General features: G+C 34.1%; 1 protein-coding gene across 1 annotated transcript in view; it reads left to right on the forward strand.

The window, feature by feature from the left end:
* Positions 1–24868, forward strand: part of LOC135103684 (calcium/calmodulin-dependent protein kinase type II alpha chain-like) — a 166001-nt gene that overhangs the window by 127247 nt on the left and 13886 nt on the right. Inside the window, exons 13-18 of the mRNA XM_064010255.1 lie at positions 757–813; positions 5848–6225; positions 12445–12510; positions 14280–14306; positions 15089–15164; positions 15840–15934. Of these exons, the coding sequence (XP_063866325.1) occupies positions 757–813; positions 5848–6225; positions 12445–12510; positions 14280–14306; positions 15089–15164; positions 15840–15934 (699 nt within the window). The remainder of the gene's footprint in view (positions 1–756; positions 814–5847; positions 6226–12444; positions 12511–14279; positions 14307–15088; positions 15165–15839; positions 15935–24868) is intronic.

Below are 24868 nucleotides of genomic sequence, written 5' to 3' on the forward strand. Positions count from 1 at the left end.
ATTGCTGTATTTGTGCATTTATAAAATGTTCAACATTGTATAATGTGAACATGCAATTTCATCAAAGGACATCATATAGTAAAGTATATCATATATCAAAGTACATGAAAGCTAGCAACATGCCAAGTAGGGGAAATTGTAAAAGCTTACATCACAGGATGTTCATTAGGGAACACTTGTAGCACATAAGGCATCAAGACACTGTATAGAGGGACCAGGGTGCTGGTGACGCATGACAGCATGGTGTGGTGATCTGTGTGGTGTGAGAGGTTACTTCACACTCTTTCTTATTGGTCTCAAAGTGCATGCTTCTCTACAGGGTACTGTTCACATTATGCCGCTGTAGAGATGAACCTTTGTGATTTTCAGATATGTTCATACAATATCAGGTTACATTGTAAAGCAACTTATTGGATTCCCATGTTCCGTACTGTAAGGGATTACACAAATGGAAATATGTACTGTGCTTGATGTGGTTATTTCTTAAAATTGTGGATTTCTCAGGAAGATGAGACATCCATCACCGTTTAAATAATACAGTAGTCCATCTCTAAAAGGTATGTCACCACTGACATTTCAGTTGATGTAATGTTACCTTCCCCATGACACAGCAGTAGCTACCCCACAATCTTGTGTACATATGCTACTTTGTCAATGGTGGTTTTTCTTTTCTTTTTTGTCCACCCCTCTCCTCCTAATTTGCTGGGGACGTTGCCTCACCCCCTGTGCGGCGCTGCGCCACACCACCGTAATCAGACAAGTCCAAGTCTCAAGTTGATAGAAGTACCACAGTGATCGCCAGGGATGTTGAAGGTAGGCGCCTCCCTCTGCACCCTCTCCTCATGACTCAACAACAGTGGTTCACAAACTGATGGAGTATTTCTGACACTATCACATTAATTTTTTTTTTTTTTCTTTTATTACTCAAGTCTCACATAATATTTTTCCCTTTTCTAAAGTCTCATAAGCCTGACCACATGGCACATTCACTGTCATCAACTGTAATGCCTTCACATATCTCATGACTTAAGTATGCATGGTGATCTTAACTCCCACATTTATATTTCTACTGTCATTATTAGGCATTGCCCAAGATTCATATTTAAAAAAAAAATTGATTAAAATTAGCACAGTAGTTTTATAGATCAGTATCAAAATACTAATTCTTAAGATAAATTAAAGTCTGATATGCTTTCTGAAGGATATGGTTCATGATAAACCAGTACCAAATACTTTCTTTGGAATGACGTAGTGCTTAAGCCTTTGTGGCTCAGAGAATCTCCTGGAGGTCAGCAGTGATGAGTCAGCCAAATGTTATAAAGTACAAGTGCATAAGAAATTTTAATTATAGTACTAGAGGTGTCTCATGGTGAAAGTTTGTTATATAGATGTGTTTTCCTTTATTATTCCATATTTTATTTAATCATTATAGTATTTTAAAAGAACCCTGTTTAAAATAAGAAACAACAAGTACATTACTGGTTTGCAATTGTGACATTTGTGCTACGATGACTTTTAACGACGACTCAGACTTTGAAGTGTTTTTGAGAGCCACATAACATATCTGTATATGTAATCATACTGTGTGACAATATTTGCAATAATGCCTTGAGTATATGAAGGTATTGTTTTGATGATTTAGTTACCATTTTACATAAGATATAGACTATTTCTATTACTTAAATGTCACTTCAAAATAGCAGGTTGAAAATCAACTTGGATGGATTATAGATTAAAAATATTTGGCTTGTAATATACACATTCCATTTAATTTTCATTTCCAAAATATTTAATTGTTATATTCAGGACTTGAATATTTTTTTACTATACTAATAACAGAGCTAGGTCTTTCTGTCTGTCTGTCTGTCTGTCCATGTCTTTGTTTCTGTCTGTCTCACATTTTTACTGCATTAAGGTTTTTTTTTTATACCAACATCAATGAGTGTAAAATGATAAGGATCCTATTTTTTAGAACAACAAAATTAAAGAAATTCAAACTGTATCAAAATTTATTAGCAAAAAACTATAACACAGAAGGCATGCAGGCTGTACCTATCTTGCTCCTGAACTACTTTTGTTCTGTGAGCAGCAGTCTCTGATATTTGCCTTTGACACATTTGAAGCAGCATTCTGTCTGTTACTTCATGCAGTTATTACTGTTGCTGATTTACAGACCAGTTACATAGGGGCAGGTGAGCAGTGCAGTGAGAGGAGAGTCATCTGTCAGTCCTAATGACAATTTCAACTCTGACTCCACACATTCGATGATTGTGCTTATCTATATACATATATTTTAATTTCATTATGAGTTTTTCCCTTCCTCTTTGATAATATAGATGCACATGTGTGTTTCAAAGAGTACTGCGGATTGGAATTTGTGTTGGAGAAGAATGCAGAATAGGACTATGGTGAACAGTTGGAGGAAGTGTATTGTGATGTGGTAATGATAGAATATCTAAGAGATTTCTTCTGTGGCCATTCCTTTTGAATAATTCACCACAGGGGGTGGTGTATCATTACAGAAGTTAGTGATAATAATTGTGAATTAAAAATTACTGTCACTGACAGAAAAATCTGAGCTAGCTGTAAATGTGGGTTCCAATTATATTCAGTTATAATGATACATTATCAAGAGATTAATGGACTGCTTAGGGAACTTTTGTGTGTATGTATGCAAAGTATTTGCTTCTGATCACTAATAATTTGGAAAATGTGAAGAAGTTTGCAAAGTTCAATGCAGATCTTATATATTAGATTACTTAGTGATAGAAAATGAAATATGTCAGCCATTGGTAGGACTTGAACATAATACGCTGCATCCTTCACTACTTACTTGGTACTAGAAATTAGTAGTTCTTGAAGTAGTATGGCATTTACATGGTGTGAATATAGATCCAATGAAGGTACACTTTTTTTTTTTTTTTTTTTTTTTTTTTTTTTTTTTTTTTTTTTAAGCTAGACATTACTTAAGGAAAACATTACCACTAAAGCTACACAAAGGCAGTAAGATATCACGCGAAAGGAAAGGTATCAGAAAAGGGAAAACTACTCCCTGGATTGTTCATTGTTATACTAGGAAAAAATGTTTGAAAACTTGAACTGGGAAGAGGCAGGAACCTAGATAAATGGAGAAAATCCAAATAATCTTGTATTTACTGATGACATTTTTTGTGAACTCACAGAGAAAACAAAAAAATAGGTCTAAAAGATAGAATACAATGGAAACAAAGGTGTTGTTCAATCATTGCTTATTATAGTCTGACCATTTTATCCTGACTGTTTGCGTGTTCTTTATGGGAATTTCCTGGCCTTCAACACTGCCAAACTTTGTACTGGGGAAGCTATCGGATTAGAGCCTAATGTCAGTGATAACCTCACTCCCTACACACCACCTCTCTCACTCTCTCTCTCTCTCTCTCTCTCTCTCTCTCTCTCTCTCTCTCTCTCTCTCTCTCTCTCTCTCTCTCTCTCTCTCTCTCTCTCTCTCTCTCTCTCTCTCTCTCTCTCTCTCTCTCGCAGCATATAAAATCTACATTTCATGCAAATTTATTTTTATTAAAGAGATCTATACTTGTCTATGAATTACTAGAATTTGAGAAAAAATCTCCAGACTGTCTGTCAGTCAGTCAGGGCTCTCTCTCTTTCTCTCTCTCTCTCTCTCTCTCTCTCTCTCTCTCTCTCTCTCTCTCTCTCTCTCTCTCTCTCTCTCTCTCTCTCTCTCTCTCTCTCTCTCTCTTAGCCTTTTCTTCCAATAAATACTTATTTGCTGAGTATATAAACTCTTTTCTCTTGGCTGTGGAGGAGACGAGAATAAGCAGGAGAGGTTGCTTCCATCGTGGCCAGCCGTGAGAGACTTGAGAGGAAGTGACCAGTGGATTGACACAGTCACTCTGATAGTCTGACTCAATCATTCATAGAAACGTGACAACGCCTAAAGGAAGCTTTGTCAAGTATTGTGGTGTTTGCAAAAAAGAATGCATTTATCACTAAAGAATAAACATTTATTACATTAACCTGCCTTTTCAGAGCATTACATTGTATATATACTACAACTTCATTTAATTTTGAAGTAGTAAGTACCTGACATGAGATGTGTGTTAGTACAAGTGTGGCAGTGCTGCAGGCTGGGGAATCCCCAGGAAAGAAAATGCCCAAATGCTCAGGATAAAATGGTCAGACCATAGAACTTGAAATTAAAGTACAAGATGAAGTAATTGCATGTCTCAAAAATATCTGTCTTAGAAACTAAGTTAAATCTGAATTATGAAAGAAAAATGGAGTGCTCTTACCTAACAAAAAAAAGTGTGGTAAAAAACAATCTCCCACAATAACAAGGGTACATTCTTCTAGTTCTGACTTATGGATTGGAAACTTCAAGTCTTATAAATGTCCTAAGGATGTCCAAATGAAAAAAAAGATGTTCTTTAGCATTAATAAAGAAATCATCCATAAAGGAGACCAAAGTTGAAAACATCATGACAACAATAAAAAATAAGAAGTGTACAGTGGAGGACACTTCATGTGTTGAACAGATAAGAGACAAAATAATAGAATCACATCTGAGGGATAATAAAAAAGGCAGAGACAGCGAACCAGATACAGAGATAAAATAAGGAACATAATGTTATTTGCCTGAAACAGATGGGCAGCCAACAGGGATGAGTGGAAAAAGTTCATGAAGAGACATTGTGCTACAGTAGAATCATAAATGCTGATAATGATGGCAAAGTATGACCCATGTATACAAGAAACCTACCTTTGAAAATTCTGAAATTACAGTATGTATATTTTATTTAGTTCACTGGTATCAAATTATTTCAAGTTCATTGTCTTTGGGGCTGTACCATCTCTATGCTTTTTGTACCTAACATGTGTGCATCAAGCTCCGAACTTGGTGGTAAGGCGGAGATAATAACAATAAGTTTGCTCATGTGTTACTGTTCCAATAATGACACGTTATTTGGCTAGTAATTTTTATTCACATCCATGCTGCTGTGATATAGGTAATTCTTCACATTTCTTTAATATTTTCAAAGTTATGACTGCTCAACAGGAAAACTGACACAAAAAGATTAAATAAGGATCAACTTATCAACTTTATAATTTCATTTACGAGTATTTATGTATTATTATAGCTCTACACTGTGTGTGTGTGTGTGTGTGTGTTCTTTCTTTTCTTTCAAATCTGAAGGGACTGACTTGTAAGAAAATTCTTCATTTCATTAAGTGTTAGTAAGGACTCTAAATCATTACATCTTAACATTTGCTAATTATAACACATTTCAAGTTTTTTTCTTTATTTACTTGTTATTATTATTATTATTATTATTATTATTATTATTATTATTATTATTATTATTATTATTGTTGTTGTTGTTGTTGTTGTTGTTATTGTTGAGATAACCTCCATTATTATTACTGTTATTATTATTTTTTTTTTTTTATCTCACTAAAGCTTTTGGTGTGGATGATTATTTACTCAGATATGCATTTGTTCATATTGGATTCAAATACTAGTGTAAGTTAACTATTCCTTTCAAAAATCAGAAATATCACATTTGATAATTTACCTAAAGTAATCCAATGTGTTGTACCAGATATAGATTGTCACATAATGTCAAGCAGCATGCACAATTTTACAGCCTCAAGTTAAAAATTACTCAGTGTCTTACTTCAAGTTCATGTAAATGATTAAATCTTGTTATTTCATTAACAAGATTAATATATTGCATATTGATATAAATTGTTTTAAAAAACTATTACTGGAAATTAATTTTATGTATTTACAATTGTAAGGTTTATCTTTACTTAAGCTATATCTTCCATAATTGCCCATCATTACCTCAGGGGGGGAGGAGAAGGAGAAAACCAAAGCCACAGCAGCCTCAGTGGTGGGTGTCATGACCAGCCTTAAGGGCAGTGTGTTGTCTGCTGGCACCACCACCACTGGAGGAGGAGGTGGAGGAGGTGGGGGAGGAGGTGGAGGGGGAGGAGGGGGAGGAGGGAAACCAACACCCACAAGTGGAGGTGCTGGTGGCTTGATGGCTGCTGTGGCTGCAGCAGCAGCAGCTGCAGCTTCATCCACAAGCCCAGCTCCTGTACAACCTGCAGCACCCAACAACACCATCTTGCACAAAGACAGTAGAACTGAGAGCAGTGTTGACTCTGTGCGAAATGACCGCAAGTCTGTCAGCAATCAGCTAAGCAACAGTCACCCCACTAGTGGTAAGTGGGTGTGTCCCTAGTGACCTGCACGCCCACTCTGTCTTTTAGACAAAGAGGTGTTTGAAACACACACCACAACTAATAACTAGGAAGTGAAAATTTTGGTCCCTTTGCCCAGGACTTGTCTCCTTTGGGTTTTTCTTGATAAACTTTTCAAGTTTGACAGCATTCTGCTTATATCTATCCATTTAGACTAACAAGAAAGCATGTTTGGTATTTCGTGACTAACCCACCATAGAGAAGTGTGTTGTTACAAGATTTACACGAGTTGGTGTTTCTGAATAGTACTTACCTAGCAAGTATTTGGTCATTGTTATTGAGTCATTATTCCCAAGTAAATTGATAGATGGTGACAATAGTATCTTGCTAGTGTAGTACTTTAGCAAATCACAATCAAATAGATCAATGCTTTTTAATTTGGTATTTGTAGTTGTTGGTGGTGTCATAAACATCTGATTATGAAATATTGAAGGATGGCAGTATTTTATTGTCAAAATATAAGCTCCTGAGAAACTACTGGCATTATGGTACTTACATTCAATTATAATGGTGGATGGAAAAGTGAAAATTAGGTATTTGCAAAAGTTTGTAGTACACCATTTATTGTACAAACCAGCAAAAACCACTGAAGAGTAAGAAAAAATATTTTAAAAATGACACTCATGATACAAAGAAGTCTTATTAAAAGAGTCATAAGTATTAAGTTACTGATTTGGGAGAATCTTGAATATGATTTATAAGTAAATTAAAGGAGAAAATATGGTATGGTTACACTTACTGTTTAACGCAACTTGCTTTTTTCATATCATTGCTTTCCTTTTGATATTAACTTTACATACCTGATATTGAAGCACAATTTTCATATCATTGCTTTCCTTTTGATATTAACTTTACATACCTGATATTGAAGCACAATTGATGGGTCCCCTACAACAGTGAGGTAGGCAACAGAAAAGTAGAAATGAGAAAACAGCATTTGAATTCTTTTGGGCTTGGGTAAACCATAATTTTGCTCATCACTCTTGCACTGGTGCAGGAAGGACACATAGATGTACCACAGTTCCTACATCACTTTTAAAAGCTCCACTTGAACACTATGGGGCAGATGTCATGCATGCATAACGCTATTTGTATACACACCATATTACAGGATTTGTTTGTGATTCACTGCTAAAAGGGATGGACGACAGTATAATTTCTTACCAAAACTCTTAGAAATAATCCATCAGGGTTATTTCTAATAATCCTGATAATAATGGACATCTTGAGAAAGAAAAAAAATATTTCTTCCCATGTTGGTTGACTGCAAATATTGTTTTAAAGTCACATTTGGTATAATTTTATGAAAGAAAAAAAATATTTTTTCCTATGTTGGTTGACTGCAAATATTGTTTTAAAGTCATATTTGGTATAAAATATGACTCTAAAACAATATTTGTCTCTCGCTCCAATTGTCTCTCTCTCTCTCTCTCTCTCTCGAGAGAGAGAGAGAGAGAGAGAGAGAGAGAGAGAGAGAGAGAGAGAGAGAGAGAGAGACAGACAGAGACAGAGAGACAATTGGTGTGCCCCCTACAATAGTGAGGTATGTGACATTAAACTCAAAAGTGAGTTATCATTATGTATCATACAGTTCCACTGTCTAGATTCTGGATGTGAAATCAGTTTGGCAAAATTTGATGTCTATATGGTTCTAGAGTGAAAATGCCAACTCTGTCTGGCAGGTTCCTTGCTGACAAGATTTCCATGCAATGCTGATGCAGGTGCCCGAGAGGATGCAGCACCCAATCAAGGAATCAGCTTTGCTTCTTATCCCCTGATCAGCTCAGCCAATGGCATAGGGTTTCCTGCTCCCCACACCTCAGTTACCTGCCATGATGCTATAGCTCCAATGACATCATTGCTGCTCCACTACAGTAATATATATATATTACTGTATATATATATATATATATATATATATATATATATATATATATATATATATATATATATATATATATATATATATATATATATATATATATATATATATATATATATATATATATATATATATATATATATATATATATATATATATATATATATATATATATATATATATATATATATATATATATATATATATATATATATATATATATATATATATATATATATATATATATATATATATATATATATATATATATATATATATATATTTTTTTTTTTTTTTTTTTTTTTATGACTGCTGCTCCACTACAGTAAAATATACATATATATATATATATATATATATATATATATTTTTTTTTTTTTTTTTTTTTTTTTTTTTTTTTTTTTTTTTTTATACTGTAGTGGAGCAGCAATGATGTCATTGGAGCTATAGCATCATGGCAAGTAACTGAGGTGTGGGGAGCAGGAAACCCTATGCCATTGGCTGAGCTGATCAGAGGATCAGTAGCAAAGCTGATTCCTTGATTGGCTGCTGCATCCTCTCGGGCACCTGCATCAGCATTGCATGGAAATCTTGTCAGCAAGGAACCTGCCAGACAGAGTTGGCATTTTCACTCTAGAATCATATAGACATCAAATCTTGCCAAACTGATTTCACATCCAGAATCTAGACAGTGGAACTGTATGATACATAATGATAACTCACTTTCAAGTTTAATGTCACATACCTCACTATTGTAGGGGCCACACCAATTCTCTCTCTCTCTCTCTCTCTCTCTCTCTCTCTCTCTCTCTCTCTCTCTCTCTCTCTCTCTCTCTCTTTCAAGAATTTGCTGTTAGGGAAATTAAGTGAGAGGCAAGTGTATGGCAGAATGATTTATTCAATATTTCATTGCAATAAAACTGAGCATCTTTGATTTTAAGGAGGTTTTCAATATTTAGGTGGTTATTAATGTTTAATTTTCTGTAAACAATAAGATGCAAGTTTCTAAGCAAACTTGGTAAAGGATGGCTTCATTGGATTTTGTGACTAAGTGATTTTGTGACTGGAAGACTTATTTCACAACTAATTCGACACAGACTGGGGTATTGAGCAAGGTTAAGTGATTTTTAAGAAGTATCAGACATTGCTTTTTAAATTGTTTTGTGTGAGACACAAATTTCTTTTTAATTTCTTTTTGTTTTAATTCATATAATTTATGACTTAGCAGAAATTATGGTGACAGATATTTATGTATGCTTGAATTTATTAGTTTTCTATCCTATTCACATTATATATATATATATATATATATATATATATATATATATATATATATATATATATATATATATATATATATATATATATATATATACACACACAGTGGAACCTTGGTTTTCAAACTTAATTTGTTCTTGAATGCTGTTTGAAATCTGAAATGTTTGAAAACTGAAACTATTTTCCCCCAAAGGAATCAATGTAAAATAGATTAATTCATTCTCAGACACCAGTCCACCATGTCTTGGTGGATAATGACTGACGTTCCCATTGCTGAGATGGCCATTCCACAACATCTCCAGCTTAGAAATTTTTTATCCAGAAAGGATGTATTGAATGAACTTAGTGACACAGAACTCATCAAAAGATATTGTTTAGACCATGCAGGCATTCTCTTTGTCACCAACCAAATGAGGGAAACCTTACATAGTGATACAGAGAGAAGCAACCCACTCACTGCCAAAATGAAGGTGATCATAACACTTAGACATCTTACTGCTGGGAAAAACTACTGGGAAAATGCAGTTGTGCAGTAATGATGGCATTGTGAGTCATAGAGAGAGCCACAGGAGGCTTGGGATTACTCCTGAGCACCAAACCTTGTTTGTTTACATCAAGGTTCTTCAGCAGGATCACATTTAATTTATTTCAAAGATTGAATTACTGTCTTATTCCCTGAGTTTTTCCTCCAAATATATAAAACAAAGGAAATATTTATAGAAACTATAAAATAATAATAAATGGCAGCTTTTGCTACATCTTGTAGTATTTGAAATCATGTAACTTTGTTAAAAAACTGCATTATGGTATGGCAACCAAAGCAATTATGAGTTAAAATTTTTGTTCAAAAACAGAGTTGTTTGGAAAGGGAGATGTTTGGTAACCGAGGTACCACTGTATGTGTGTGTGTGTATATATATATATATATATATATATATATATATATATATATATATATATATATATATATATATATATACATATATATATACACATACACACACTATACATTACTTCTACCACACTATACAGGGGATAAATAACATTAATGCATTGTATGAAAAATATCTTAAATTTTTTTTTAAACTTTGTTTCCTTTTTCTGATATGGCTACACATTGTGTTAAGCAGGCAGGTGGGGGCCAAAGATCAGAGACACTCAGAGTGCCTCAGATGATCTGGACTTTAAGAGTGATGCTGAGGAAGCAGAGGAGTTGGACTTGGAGGCTCTCACTATCAACTAGTGAAGTGGTAGCTGCACACACTTCAGCCTTCCTGCTGCCCATTAGCCTTTCTGCTATGACAGTCACATCCCAGTTTGTCTCACCCCATTCTGGGAGGGTGATGTGATCCTGAAAGTGACTCAAAGCAGAGGAAACTATTTTTTGGCTGAAGAAGGGCCAGCCAAGCCATCAGAAGATGACTTATGACAAAATGTTTTTGACCCTGACAATGCATTATGTAGTGCTGAGCTGTTTAGTGGGCTACAGTAGTATGTACCTATTCAGTATTTTAAAGGCTTTAGAACCTTGTATCATTTGAAGCAGTATAATATTGCAGATCAGCAGCTTTCTGGTATCATAATTAGCATCTATCTTGAATTAGTGGTATCTTCTGTTGGCTTGGCGGGCCAGCCTATGAGGCTGGAAAACAGCAGTGTAGCTCCCATTTGACTTGCTATTCTTGGTCATTTCTTGACATACGAAATTATTTTATACTGACTATATATAATATTTCATAGCTTATCCTTATTAACTACTTTTATAAGTAAGAATATTTATAGAATCTTAATGGTATTACTTTTCTGTTTTAATATTTTCCAATGGAAATTTCCATAGATGGCCTCATTATATAACTTTTTTACCCTCTTGCTGCCTCATAGAGAACTCATGATGAAAGATCTTAATGGCATTGGTTTCCATTTATGTTCATGGGACATAAATGATTTAATATCAAGTTGAAAGGAAGAAAGTGAAACATAAATGTATTATCCCTTTTGTGCTCTCTCTCTCTCTCTCTCTCTCTCTCTCTCTCTCTCTCTCTCTCTCTCTCTCTCTCTCTCTCTCTCTCTCTCTCTCTCTCTCTCTCTCTCTCTCTCTCTCTCTCTCTCTCTCTCTCTCTCTCTCTCTCTCTCTCTTACATATCCTCAACTTCCTTAGTTATAGTTTAGTCCAATTGAATTTACTACATTGTTGATTGAAGATTCTAATATTTCTACAGTTTTATGAAATCTAGACATGTGCAAATTATTTTCAATTGAAATCCTGAATATGAGGTGATAGAAGAAGTACAATATCTTATAGTGGAAGATTGCTGAAAAGTTGCTCTGCTTACTGTAAGAATGAATACAGCACTCTGGTGAAGATAAATTTTCAATGAAATATATATCTTTTATTGCATTCTTTCATTCAATAATTATATAATCAAACTTTCATAAGTGTTTTGAAGGAAAAAGACCTACCAGTTGATTCAAAATGTGCCAAATAGGCAAACCATAAATATGAGAAAAATAATACCATAATATAGAATGTGCTTATGTTTAAATTGCACTAATCAATATCCCATTAAAGTAGGTGAAAATCAGATGATCACCCACATGTGCATGTTCACTAAAGCTTCAATATTCAGAATGGTAAACTTGGTGGTTGTGTGATCGTTGCCTTACAAGTTGTGGCCCGGGCTGGCTGGGGCCTCACACCCACCCCTCGCGCTCAGGCCTCAGCCGGTAGTGTTGTCATCTCTGCGCTCTCCTCACCATGACCATCGTATTATTGATCTTTGCTAACCATCTAGTGTATGTATAAATATTTGCACATTTCTGACAATCCCCATTAGAGGCAAAGTACAGTTGTCTCAAGAGCTGCCCTTATGCCGAGCATGTCCTGCTGAGGCAAGAGACGCAAGGCAAGACAGCCATGGGCCAATGTAATCCTCCATTGTAGAGACAAGAGCTGGGGATTAATGCTTGCATCCATGACATACATGAGTGTCACATTGACCTGACCTGACCTGACTTGACAGATCATCACCATGTGCGTAACTCTGTCAAGACTGCCTCCCTGTCCTCCTCACTCTCCTGGCATGCAGGTGAGTCGTGAGCCTGCAGGAGAGAGCCTTCCTCCTCTCTGCACACCTACCAAGCTGCATCATCCTCAGCTCACTAGCCTCATTGATGCATTCTTTTGTACCCACCCACATGCCATCTTTGTCTAGCCAAGTATAGCCAAGGAAGCTGTCCTTATTCACTTGCTACCCTGTTTCTTTACCCACAGTAGCCTCATGAAAGTGCAGCCCTAAGGCCTTTGTTATCACTGTACTGTAAAAGTGTTTTCTTCATAATTTAGAGTTTCTATTCAATTTCTGTTTTTCATAACTGTCTTGTATTATAAAGTACAAACCACATATGCTAAGCATGAATACAATAACCCAACATATATATGCATTTGAGATTTATCATGGAAGAACTCTTCTTAGTATTTAGGAAATCTATAGCAGGAGCTCAGTATAGTAAATTCTATATTCTCTTTTTCATTTGATTCTTTATTGTTGGCCTCTCTACATATACATTACTCCTTTTACTCTAGCTTGATTAGTGAACATTATTCCCCTAATGGGTATTTGTTAGTTGCTGATCCTGATTTTTCAACTGGGCAAGATCAGCTTCTTTGTGGCCTTCCCATTCCTTTGTTATATGTTCACCTCTGATGTGCTCAGATGTGCAGTCAGGAGATGATCTTGATTCATTCTTTCTTGGTTATCAGTGTGAACTACACTGAGACTGTCCTATTGGGTCCTCTGTTGAGGTTGGGCAGTGCACGGGTCTCTTATTGGCATCTTAGATGTTGTACCACCGGCCGTCATGGTACATCCAGCATTCATGTTATGCTGTTGATGTTAAAACATATAGCACTTTAAATATTGTGTCATCGGACATTTGAAACTCAGAGTTTAGATAAATATACACACTGAGGTTGGAACACAGGAATGTAGAGATGTACCTGCTACTTGCTATCCACTGCTGGCTAGTGAGGTTTTGTTGGATGTTCAATGTTTACTCCGCATGCAGCTACATGCTAGTGTAATGTTCATGGGAGTCTGATCCTAGCTCTGCTTGGAGAGACTAGATGAACTTGTAGCATAGGATTATTTATGTAGGTAGCAAAGAAAATGCTACCTCCCAGCCCTAAGTGTTGGGCTTACATTCAAGATATGGAACATGCTAACATATAATGACTGCATTTTCTTTGTTCCTTTTATCATGCATTATGCAAAGTGAAAATATTCAGTAGTTATGAAAAGCTTGTACAGTGCTGCTCAGTGGAAGTGTAACTAATCGTAATGCTCTGTAAGACACCTTGACATTCTTAGACGCAAATGGTAGGTGCCTCATAGTGTGAGCAGCCTATGTGTTACCTATGAAGGTGTAAGATTATATGTAACTTTGCATTTTGCATGCTAGAATTAGAAGTCCAGTGTAAAACTAGTAGCAAAACATTGTATGAAGCATCTGCACCTGTGTATATTGTCAGGTAGGAATTTATTACACCTAGCATGTTGAACAAGTTTGAATTATGGTATACATAAGAAATGGAGAAAATTTTGTTACCAATACTTTAATGAAATACTGTATGGTTTACATTATCTTTTCCTGAAATATGAAGTGGGTTTGAATTGTGGAGTAGTGTTCATTACTAATGAGGACAGTTATAATGAAAATGTAATGTTATGTGTCATATTGTGTATATGCTTGCCAGTTTGGCAGCAACAGTACCAGAAAATACGAAGTTATTTGGGAGATATTATTGGTTATCTATATAATGTTTCTTTACTTATATTAATGTCTCTGCCTATTTCAGCCAATAGGAACAACAATGTTTTGGACCGTGAGTATCAGTGTTCCCCTACCACCTTCTGGCAGTCTCACTAGCAGTTTAATTATGATCACCCTATATGACACAAAAGACTGGCCTCAGTAAATAGGTCACTATAATTACTTTAGCAATAAAACACAGCTTATATAGAAAGGGAACAGCTCAACTACATTCATTAGAACCATAGTTTATTCTGCCTCAGAATACAAGACTACTGTGTAAAACTACAATCCTTGTTTAACAAACGATCTCTTAGACCAAGGAATCTCTTAGATTCTTCATATTTAGAGTAATTAGATATCTGGACACAGCCACATGTCAGTGGACACCAACCAACACCCATAAAACTATACATTTTCTAAATTACTGGATTAATATCCTCCTTCCTCTAATGTGTGAAATGCATAGCTTCCCAGTCTTCAATATACACAAAGTTTGGACATCACCTATAAATCTTAAAATAATTATTCATTTATTTGATAATTTATTGATTAAAATATATCCTCTTAGATGTTTGCTGAGCATGAATAATGCATGATTGATAATAATTCAGTATGTTTTGAAATGGTCTTTTATTGAAGCATAAAAGTGTTTAAGTGTGTTTGTGACAGCATACTAATGTAAAACCTTCCATAACTTATATATGAATTATTTTTATTGTGGAATGTCATAACAGTTTTCTTTTAAACTTTGCGCAGCATAATTTTGTATCTTTTGTTTGAAAATTAATTTTGGTAACGTACAGATACAGGCAGAGTCATTACTTGAGTGTCTTAATTGGTTCTCCATTGCAGCACGCAAGCAGGAGATCATCAAGGCCACTGAGCAGCTCATTGACTGTATAAACAGTGGAGACTTTGAAGGATACACGTGAGTATAGTCACAAAGTGATCAAGACTTTTTTTTTTTTTTTTTGCATGATTACATTACCCTGATGATGCTGCTACATAAATTTTTCATCAGAAACAGCTCTTTAGTTACAGAATTATTGGTTATCATAATATAATTTTCATATATTAAGATATTTGTTAATCTTGATGCCAATCATAACAGTGTACTAAATTTTAGCATACGTAATTTTATGATTTGATTAAATTGCATCAGCTTGTCCTATACCAGTAACTAATAAATTCACTGTAACATTTCAGTCCAGTGGTAAGTTTTACTTTGAAATGTTTTCACTTATTTTTTATTTTATTATATTTTATTTATTTTATTTATTTTATTTATTAATTTTATTTATATTTATTTATTTATTTTGTTTTATTTATTTATTCATTTATTTATTTATTTCATTTGTTTTATTTATTTATTCTTTTTTACAGTTCAGCATTCCTCTTGCTCAGTTTTATTCTTTCATTATGGAAGACTTGCATATTCATGAATTAACATATGTCTACTCCTTTTTCTCTTTCACAGTAAGCTTTATCAGGGAACAGTCAGTGGTTTTGATGTACACGCAGGTAATTGTTGAGCCAGCCTACCTGCTGCCACCTGATTTATAATGTGGTCAGCCTTGTTCATTTTGTCTCATTTTCCTTCCAGCAAAATATGCGACACTCATCTGACCTCCTTCGAACCTGAGGCGTTAGGCAATTTAGTGGAGGGCCTGGAGTTCCACAAATTTTACTTTGATAATGGTAACGTTGATGATTTTTGTGGCATTGTTTACAAACTAGAGTAACTTCGTGTGTGTGTGGGGGTGGGACTACTGTGGGATTTATTGATGGCATTGTAAGTGTGCTTCTTAAAGCACTTAACGCTGCATTTTGCATGTATACTGTATACAATAACATACATAGTGTATGTAGCTTTGTTACTTGAAAAGCTTTTTTATGTGAAATGAATGTTCTGTGGAGTTGTTGACAGTGAGATATTAGAAAGGCTTCTAGGGATTCCCCATCTTTACTGCAACATCAGAATTGACAGATATGTCTGTTTTTATTTTCACCAAGAATTGTGTGTGTGGGTGTGTGTTGAGTGTGTATGTAGGTATTTACCTAGTCTACTGAGTTATATTGTACAGGGCACAAGCCAAAGCTCATTTTGTCCTGTCTCCATAACCATATGTATCCAATTTCTCTTTAAACATGTGTACACTGTTTGCCACAACCACCTCTTCCTTCAAATCATTCCAGGTTTCAGTAGTTCTATATGGGAAGCTGCATTTCTTGATGTCACTTGAACATCCACTCTTCTTTATTTTCTTCCCATGTCTCCTCATCTGTCTCTCTCTCTCTCTTCTCCATCTGTAGTACCAAGTCATTTCTATCTACTCTTTCTATATTGTTTAGTAATTTGTTATGAGGTCTCATCTTTCTCTTCTCTCTTGTAGTGTTGGTAAACACATCTCTTTAAGTCTTTCTTCATAGCTTAAGTCTTTCAATTCTGGTACGATCTTTGTATTTTTGTATTTTTTCCAGTTTTCATATTTTTTTCTTTTCTCTTTTTTTTTTTCTCTCTCTCTATGTGGAGCCCAAATTACTGCTGCATATTCCAATTTAGAGCATATCATACTTGTTAAAATTTTTTTCATCATTTCTTACTAAATAGTTAAACACCACATTAATGTTTGTAAACAAGTTGTATGTAGAGCCAAATATCCCATTTATGTGTCTTTCAAGTGATGGTGTGTCCTGAATCATTACTCCCAATTTTTTTTCTTCATTACTTTTTGTTATTATTTCTCCTATTTTGTACTTCCATGAAGGTCTTTTTACTTTTTTCCTATTTCCAACACGTGTCATTTTCTGTTATTAAATTCTAGTTTCCATCTTTGGCTCCATGCATGTATCTTGTCAATTACCTTTTGTAACTCCTTGCAGTCATTTTCATCCTTTATTATTTTCATTATTTTTGCATGATCACCAAACAGGTTTATATAATTATTTAGATCTTCTGTCATATCATTTACATATATTTGAAACATATTAGGTGCCAACACAGATCCTTGTGGTACCCCACTTGTCACTTTGTGCCAACTTGAATTAGTGTCTCTGATTACTGTTCTCATTTCCCTCCCTTGTAAATAATCCTCCATCCATTTCAATGTTGCTTCCTTTAGTCCTCCTCCATTCTCTAGCTTTCACGTAAGGCTTTTGTGGGGAACTTTATCGAATGCTTTTTAGAGATCCAGGTATACCACATCAACCCATCCATCCTTCTCTTGCACTGCATCTATTACACTCATATAGAAGTTCAGTAGATTTGTGACACAGGATCTCCTTTTCCTGAATCCAAATTGCTTTTTTTGTAATTATCTTTTCATCTTCTAGATATTCCACTATCTGCCTTTAATTACTATTTCACAAAGCTTGCTTACAATACTTGTTAGTGACACTGGACTATAATTTAATGGTTCCATTTTATTTACCCCTTTGTTTGTATATTGGCACTATACTAGTTCTTTTCCATTCCCTTGGTACTTTTCCTTCTCTCAGCAAGCTGTCAATTACATCCCATATTGGTTCCTCATTTGTTCTCTGCATTCTTTTAATATCCATCGATTTACTTGATCTGGTCCCATAGCTTTACTAACTTCCAGCTCTTCCACAAGTTTCTTGATTTCTTGTCTCTTTACTTGTATTTCCTATATTCTCTCATTCTGTGATACCACTTTTGGTGCCACAAATTCAGTTTCCTTTTGTAAACACAGATTGAAAACTCTCATTACTTCACTCATCTCCTCAGTAGTTTCATAAATTCTTCCTTCCCTTTTTAACTTCTTTATACCATCGTCATGTTTCATTTTTCCATTTATGTATCTGTAGAAGGGTTTGGGTCCTTCCTTGCATTTTCTTATTATGTCACTTTCAAAGTTTCTTTCTTGTTCTCTTCTTATTATACTATATTCATCCCTTCCCTTTCTGTATTCTTCTCTAGCATTTCTGTTCAGTTGTCACATCATTTCATTCCATGCTCTCTCCTTTTTCTTTTTTGCTTCTACACACCTGGCATTATACCATTCATGCTTCACAATTTTCACTTCATAACTTGGTATAAACTGTTGCACCCCCTCTCTATATATGTTCAAAAGTACCTTGTATTTTTCTTGCACTAATTTCCCATCAAATAGCTCTTTCTAGTTAATTTTTCCATAAAATTTATTAAGTTCTGCAAAGTTTGCCTTAGCATAGTTCTGTTTCCCATTTCTTCATTGTTCTTTCCTATGCAACACTTTTTCCTCCTGTGGTACTATCTCTATTATCACATGATCACTTCCCATTGGAGTTGGATAATGTATACTTGGTCTGCTTTCTGGGGTTTTTGTCATCACTAAATCCTCTTCTCCTCTGCATCTTGTAGACTTGTTCACCCATTGTTTCATTGTATTCACCATCATAGTTTGCATAAGTTATTTGCTCCATGACCCAACATTTTGTTTCACTTCCATCTCCTCCCATTTAATTCCTTTAGTATTGAAGTTGAGTACTAAGAGCACTTTGTTACTTTTCCTTATCATTTCCTCTATACTATTTTTTGTTCCTAGTTCCATACTTTTAAATTTATTGGTCTCCCATGCATTAGTTTTTGGTGGTATGTATGTCACAATGATTTTTACCTTTATTCACTTCATTTGATCTTAATCACAACACTCAATGTTTCTGCCATTCCATCGCCATATTCCACTCCCTCAACAACAATATCTTCTTTTACCAATATCACCACTCCTTCTCCTCCTCCTCCCTTTCCTTTTCTGTCTCTCCTCTATGTGCTATATCCTTCCTTTGCATATCCCAATTTTATTTCCTCTTTTATCTTGGATTCTGATAAACATACCATCTCTGGTTTATTGTTCTTTAAGTAGTCTTTAAGTTCCAATCGGCTCAGCACCAAACTATCTATATTAGTATACATAATCTTTAAACTTCTGCTTAGTGACCTTGGGTGGCATCTTTGTGCCAGCATTTCCTCAGTTTCATGTCCACAACTTTACAGGTGAATCTCTTTGCTTGTTCCTGTGTTCTCTCCCCATTTTTTTTGACTGGGCTTCCACTCTCAATTCTTTCAGTTTATTTCTCTCTTCTTCATTCATGTCTCTTTTTATCCATATTTCCTTAATTCCTTCTACTTTTGCAAATTTTCTTGTTCTTTGCAAGACATGTTCTACTGTTGTTTGTGACATGAATCTTATTTTCATTGTTCTTGTTCCATTTTTGTTGTACTTTCTGATCCTGTAAACCTCTTCAATTTGTTCAACTATGCCCTCTCCTTCTTCCGCCTTTTCTGCTATAATTCCCTTAATTCTTTTCACTTCTTTCTCTCTAGCTATTTTCTTGGATAGGTTCTTCTTGATCCCAAATACCACTACACACATCTTTCTTTGTACTGTGTCTCTCACAAGATTATTTTTTTCCTTTATTATTTTAATCACTTGCTTTTCATTATCCTTATTGTGTTCCTGTTGGTGTTGCCTTATTATCTCCTCCATCTTCATCCTTTGCTGTTGTTCTCTCTCTCCTTTACAAGTTTTGACTTCCTATGTCACTTTCTCACTTCTCCAACCTTAACCTCTCTCTCTTGCAAAGTTTTCTTTATCTCTGTTCTCTTCCTTGAGTTTCATCATTTATTCACAGTACTTCTTGTTTAAGTCCACTATTTTTGTCACATCTTCTCTCATTTCTTTTTATCTTTTTCTCTTTCCATCTCCCTCTTTTCATCTCTTTTTCATTTTCCACATTCGTTTATTTGTGTGAGCTACACTGAGATCCTCTTCTTGAAGCCCTCAAAAATATTTGGGTTTGTGCCAGCTGCCGTCTTCCCTGTTGATATCATCGACTGCCAGTGTTTACCCTTGTATCACTCTCTCATTTCTCCCTTTCGGCCACTCCTCTAGTAACACTTCCCCTTCCCCTGCACCCACACCTCGCACAAGACCTTATTGTGGAGACAGGACTCAAAGTGTGTGTGTGTGTGTGTGTGTGTGTGTGTGTGTGATAACCAAATTCTATTCTAATGATGGTAAAGTAGCTAAAGGCAAATGTGTGTTAGTTTGTATCCATATATACTTTTATCCAATCCAGTCTTAAACTCATGTATGTTCCTTGCTCACATCTTCATCTCAAGTCCATTCTAGATAATAAAAGTGCTTTTATTTAAGTTATATATATATATATATATATATATATATATATATATATATATATATATATATATATATATATATATATATATATATATATATATATATATATATATATATATATATATATAATTTATTTATTTATTTTATTTTTTTTTTTACACTGCTTTAAGTCATCCACATTTTGTACTCACTTTCTCTTGTTCTTTCATCATCGCTTACCAGATTGTCTTTTCTTTAGTGTTTTAAAATTTCATATAGTTCATATAAATGTAATTATATCATATCATCCATCATGTTTTATTTTCTTTTTCTTTCCTCACTTTATGAATTTTCTTATCGTCATCTTATGCTCACATTTTAATGTTTTCCCACTTGGTTCATTCTCCAAATCAGCTTCCAGTACTTACTACACCATGCAACCTATCCAGATCTTTTCATAAATCTTTACATGTCAACATATACAACTCTTTAGATAATTTCAACTGCATGTGGAGACATTTATTTGCTATTTAGGCCTCAGTAGCAATTCAAAAGGGATTTTAAGATCTATCTTGCTCCTCACTTCTCATGTGATCACACTTTTCATCTATGAATAGCAAGGAACATCCTTTCTGAGATTATTAAATTATTAAATAATAATATGAAAGGTAATTAGCAATCTGTAGTGTGGAAAAAGAAATGAGATGTACTCAGTTGTGATCTGGGCTCATTTGTTTACCAGTGTCTCAAGGATGTGAACGTGTGTGTGTGTGTGTGTGTGTGTGTGTGTGTGTGTATATATATATATATATATATATATATATATATATATATATATATATATATATATATATATATATATATATATATATACACACATTAGTGACTGTTTGCGTGTTTAAATTCTTATTAATATTTGTGGTAACTGAATAGCACTTATAGGTTGATAGATTTTTCAAATTTGGATTGATTTATTATGGAACTTACTGAAAATATGTATGAAATCTTACCACAGCGGTTTTATTGTTAGTTTTTATAACTACAGAACTATTATTGAAATTCTAATTAGTTTGATGAAATCTTACCAGAGCGGTTTTATTGTTAGTTTTTATAACTACAGAACTATTATTGAAATTCCAATTAGTTTGTATCTGCCTCCTTTTTTTTACATCAGAATCTGTATTTTGATGAAAGAGTGTACCTATATATGAAAATACAGCAATTTTCTTTTGTTAAAAGATAAAAAAAAAGTCACATAGTCAAAGGTAAATATTGTGAGCTGAATTTATTTATTATTTTTTTTATTGATTTGAGATATATTTTGCTTAAATCTCATAGGATGGTAGTTGGTACTGTTTGCTTTCCATAGTCAATTTTTAGCTTTTCTGCCTTTCTAAGCTCTTAAGAGCAGAGGGTTGAACTGCTCAATTTCATATACCTTTTAATTTTTAGAACTGATGCTGGAAACTCACACATGACAGTAATTTCCTGCTTGGAAACTAATCTTGACATATAAATTACACCATTTATTAATGAGCTTATTTGTAAATAATTAAGGCATTACTCATTCTGCCTGGTTATTTTGGTATCTCTTAGAAACTCTCATTGGTGTTCCATCTCATCTTGGTCAACCATCTTGGTATCTTTTTAATTTGTTATAGATGTTAACATCTCAGATATTTCCTTAAGATGGAAGCTCCTTTGCCATTGCAGTAGCCATGAAAACTTGATTAAACTAGCTAGTGTATCAGATGACTAAATATTACTTGCCTCTGATGTAAAACTTTCATAAGCATATGATACTGCAGAAACCTATAAGACCGTTTTCTTTTGTAAATGGTAGGAACTCTTACACTGCTCATTCTCTTGTCTCGCCTTTCATACTTGCACATAATCAAATTGAGATACTGAAATTTATGTTCCTCTTCCATTTATTCACCACTCATCTTAACATCACTTCTTTTGATCACTAAGCACCCTACATGAACCCTCAAAACCAGCCATTTCACTTATGCTCCTTTCACACACCATCACCTTGCTTTTGATTACAATCACCTTTAACTTCTGCCTTTTGCACATACCAACAAACACATTTATGAGCTTTTGTTAGACATGTTTGATTTCCTCATTTGAAACTGTAACATTTACTACAAACAGAATATATCACTGGTATCATTACTAATGAAGACAAAACTGAGACATTTTCATTCTTATAAATTCCAGTTTTCTTTCATTACATATATTGGAGGGGGCTTTGTTTTCTGCTGTAGCTCCAAATTTGTTCCTTCAATTCTAATGGATAAGTAGCAGTAAAGGAGGAAGGGTTGAGATGACAGATGGAGGCAAACATTTTTTGCCCTCATGTAAGAATCAGTTATATTTTCAAAAACATTAGTCAGCTAACTGATTATAATATTTTTTTATTATTATTATTATTTCACAATACAGTAAACCTGGAGTTATATAGATTTGTAAGCATGAAGTTACACTCCCAAAAAGTAATGGTGAATTTGGATGGTTTTGACATCCTTGTTTGATTAGGTGTCCATTTATTTATGTTATCAGAATGAAAATAAGTGGTACCCTACAAATAGACCCCCTGCATCATGCATAGACTGTGCTTCAACGTAGACTGCCTGTGTTTAAGATTGGTCTGATAGTCATTGACCTGACCTTGGACCACTAAATGTGAGTTATCAAGCCATGATATTAAAACAATTATATTTGTTAAATGACTAAATCATGCCCTTATCAGTTACCTTTGCTGTTCTAATCAATCCTGTAATTTACTTAGCTTCCCTATTTAAAGCAGTTTGTTGGAGTCTTGTGGATTCCTGTATTCTTCTCATCATGAGTTTACAGTTTTGCACACATACTAAAATTCTCAAACATACTTCTTTCTAGTATTACCGTACATAATTCACTTGTTAGAATGTCATAGATTTTTTTTTTCCCCTACCAATTTACAGTATCAATATTACATTTGTGGTTTAAATTGTGATTCTTTGTTTAAATCTACTGAACATCAGTAATCCACACATAGAACTCCACTGTAAGTGTGGCTGTCCTGGTAATAACTCAAAAGAAATGCATAAATATGTGAAAATAATAGCTTGTTGAACTTTAAGTAAGAATAAATAATTTCCAAAAAGAAACAATTTAGGAGTCGGCAACCTGTTGTGATGAATAAAACTCTTAATCTAGCCTCTAATCCATTAGACAAAATAATATTAGGTACATTTAATTATATAAACAATGGAGAAGCTAAAATAATTAAAACAACAGCAATACAGTGGCTATATATATCAAGTTAAAGTATTGCCTCATGGTCTGTTACTAAACTGTGCCTAATGGAGGTCAAAGTAAGACAGTGAGCTCCACATTAGTTGTACAGACTTGTGAAATAATTAACATTTTCAACCTGAAAAATTATATAACACGAGAAATTTTTTGAGACTGATGAAATTCATGTCATATTATCTCAAAGTTGTTTGCTAAGTCTGACCACAGTAAGCTCTTAAGATTTCCACTTTGTGGATATAAGTTTCAATGTAAAATTCGAAGTACTTGGTGTAAATCGTATTTCATTGCTCAAAATTAACTCAGAGAGAGAGAGAGTTGATCAGAGGTTGTTGTCAGTTCACAGATGAAAGTATGGTAATGATTTTGGGGTTTCCTGTACTGCATCCCCAAATTTTGCCATTAATCTTACAATCCATTACAATATCCAATTTGTGTTGGTTTGGTGAGTGTAGGCAATGGTGGTAGTTGTGGAAGACTAAGTTCTTGAAAGCTCAAAGAATAAAAAAAAAAAAAAAATGCTGCTCTACCTGCCCATTGTAAATTGATAGCTGATGTAATAAGGCTGAGGATCTAAAGAAACTTATAGTAAAGAAAATTATAAAGGAAAAAATGATGAAGTCCTACTACAAAATGTGATTTCCTGAATGGGTGCTTTCAGTTTTACAAAATTTAAGTTTAATGGCAACCTCATTGTGGTGCCAGTTATGCATAATATTTAAGGCTTACTGCAGCCACAAGCACATGTCAGAAACAGTGAAAGAAATGAAAGTGCAACAAAATTATTTTTATTGCCCTTGAATGTGCATGGATAATTCATAATATTCAGTAATAAATTAAAATGTTAAAAAAATGAGCATCATTATCTGTTTTTTAGGTAATTTCATTTTGTGAGAATGTAATGCCTGATGCTCTTGGTGATGCCTTGATGCACAAGTGTTGTGAGTGTCTTAACTCCAGATATCAACTATGTGCTCTTTTGCAGTATGATTTTTTTTTTCCAGTATATGATTTGCTTTATGAGTTTAGATTATATATATATATATATACAGTCTTTCAGAATGTTTAAGTTTTGTTGTCTGTCTCACTTGGGAACTGAGAATCATTTATGCATGAAAGAACCTCAAGAATCTATGTTTTGTTATTAAATTATTTTTAATTTGTATAGCTTAATTTTTCTTTTGTTCTCAACTCAGAAATACTGCAGGTT

This window comes from Scylla paramamosain, chromosome 9, assembly GCF_035594125.1.
Source record: "Scylla paramamosain isolate STU-SP2022 chromosome 9, ASM3559412v1, whole genome shotgun sequence".
Lineage (NCBI taxonomy): Eukaryota > Metazoa > Arthropoda > Malacostraca > Decapoda > Portunidae > Scylla > Scylla paramamosain.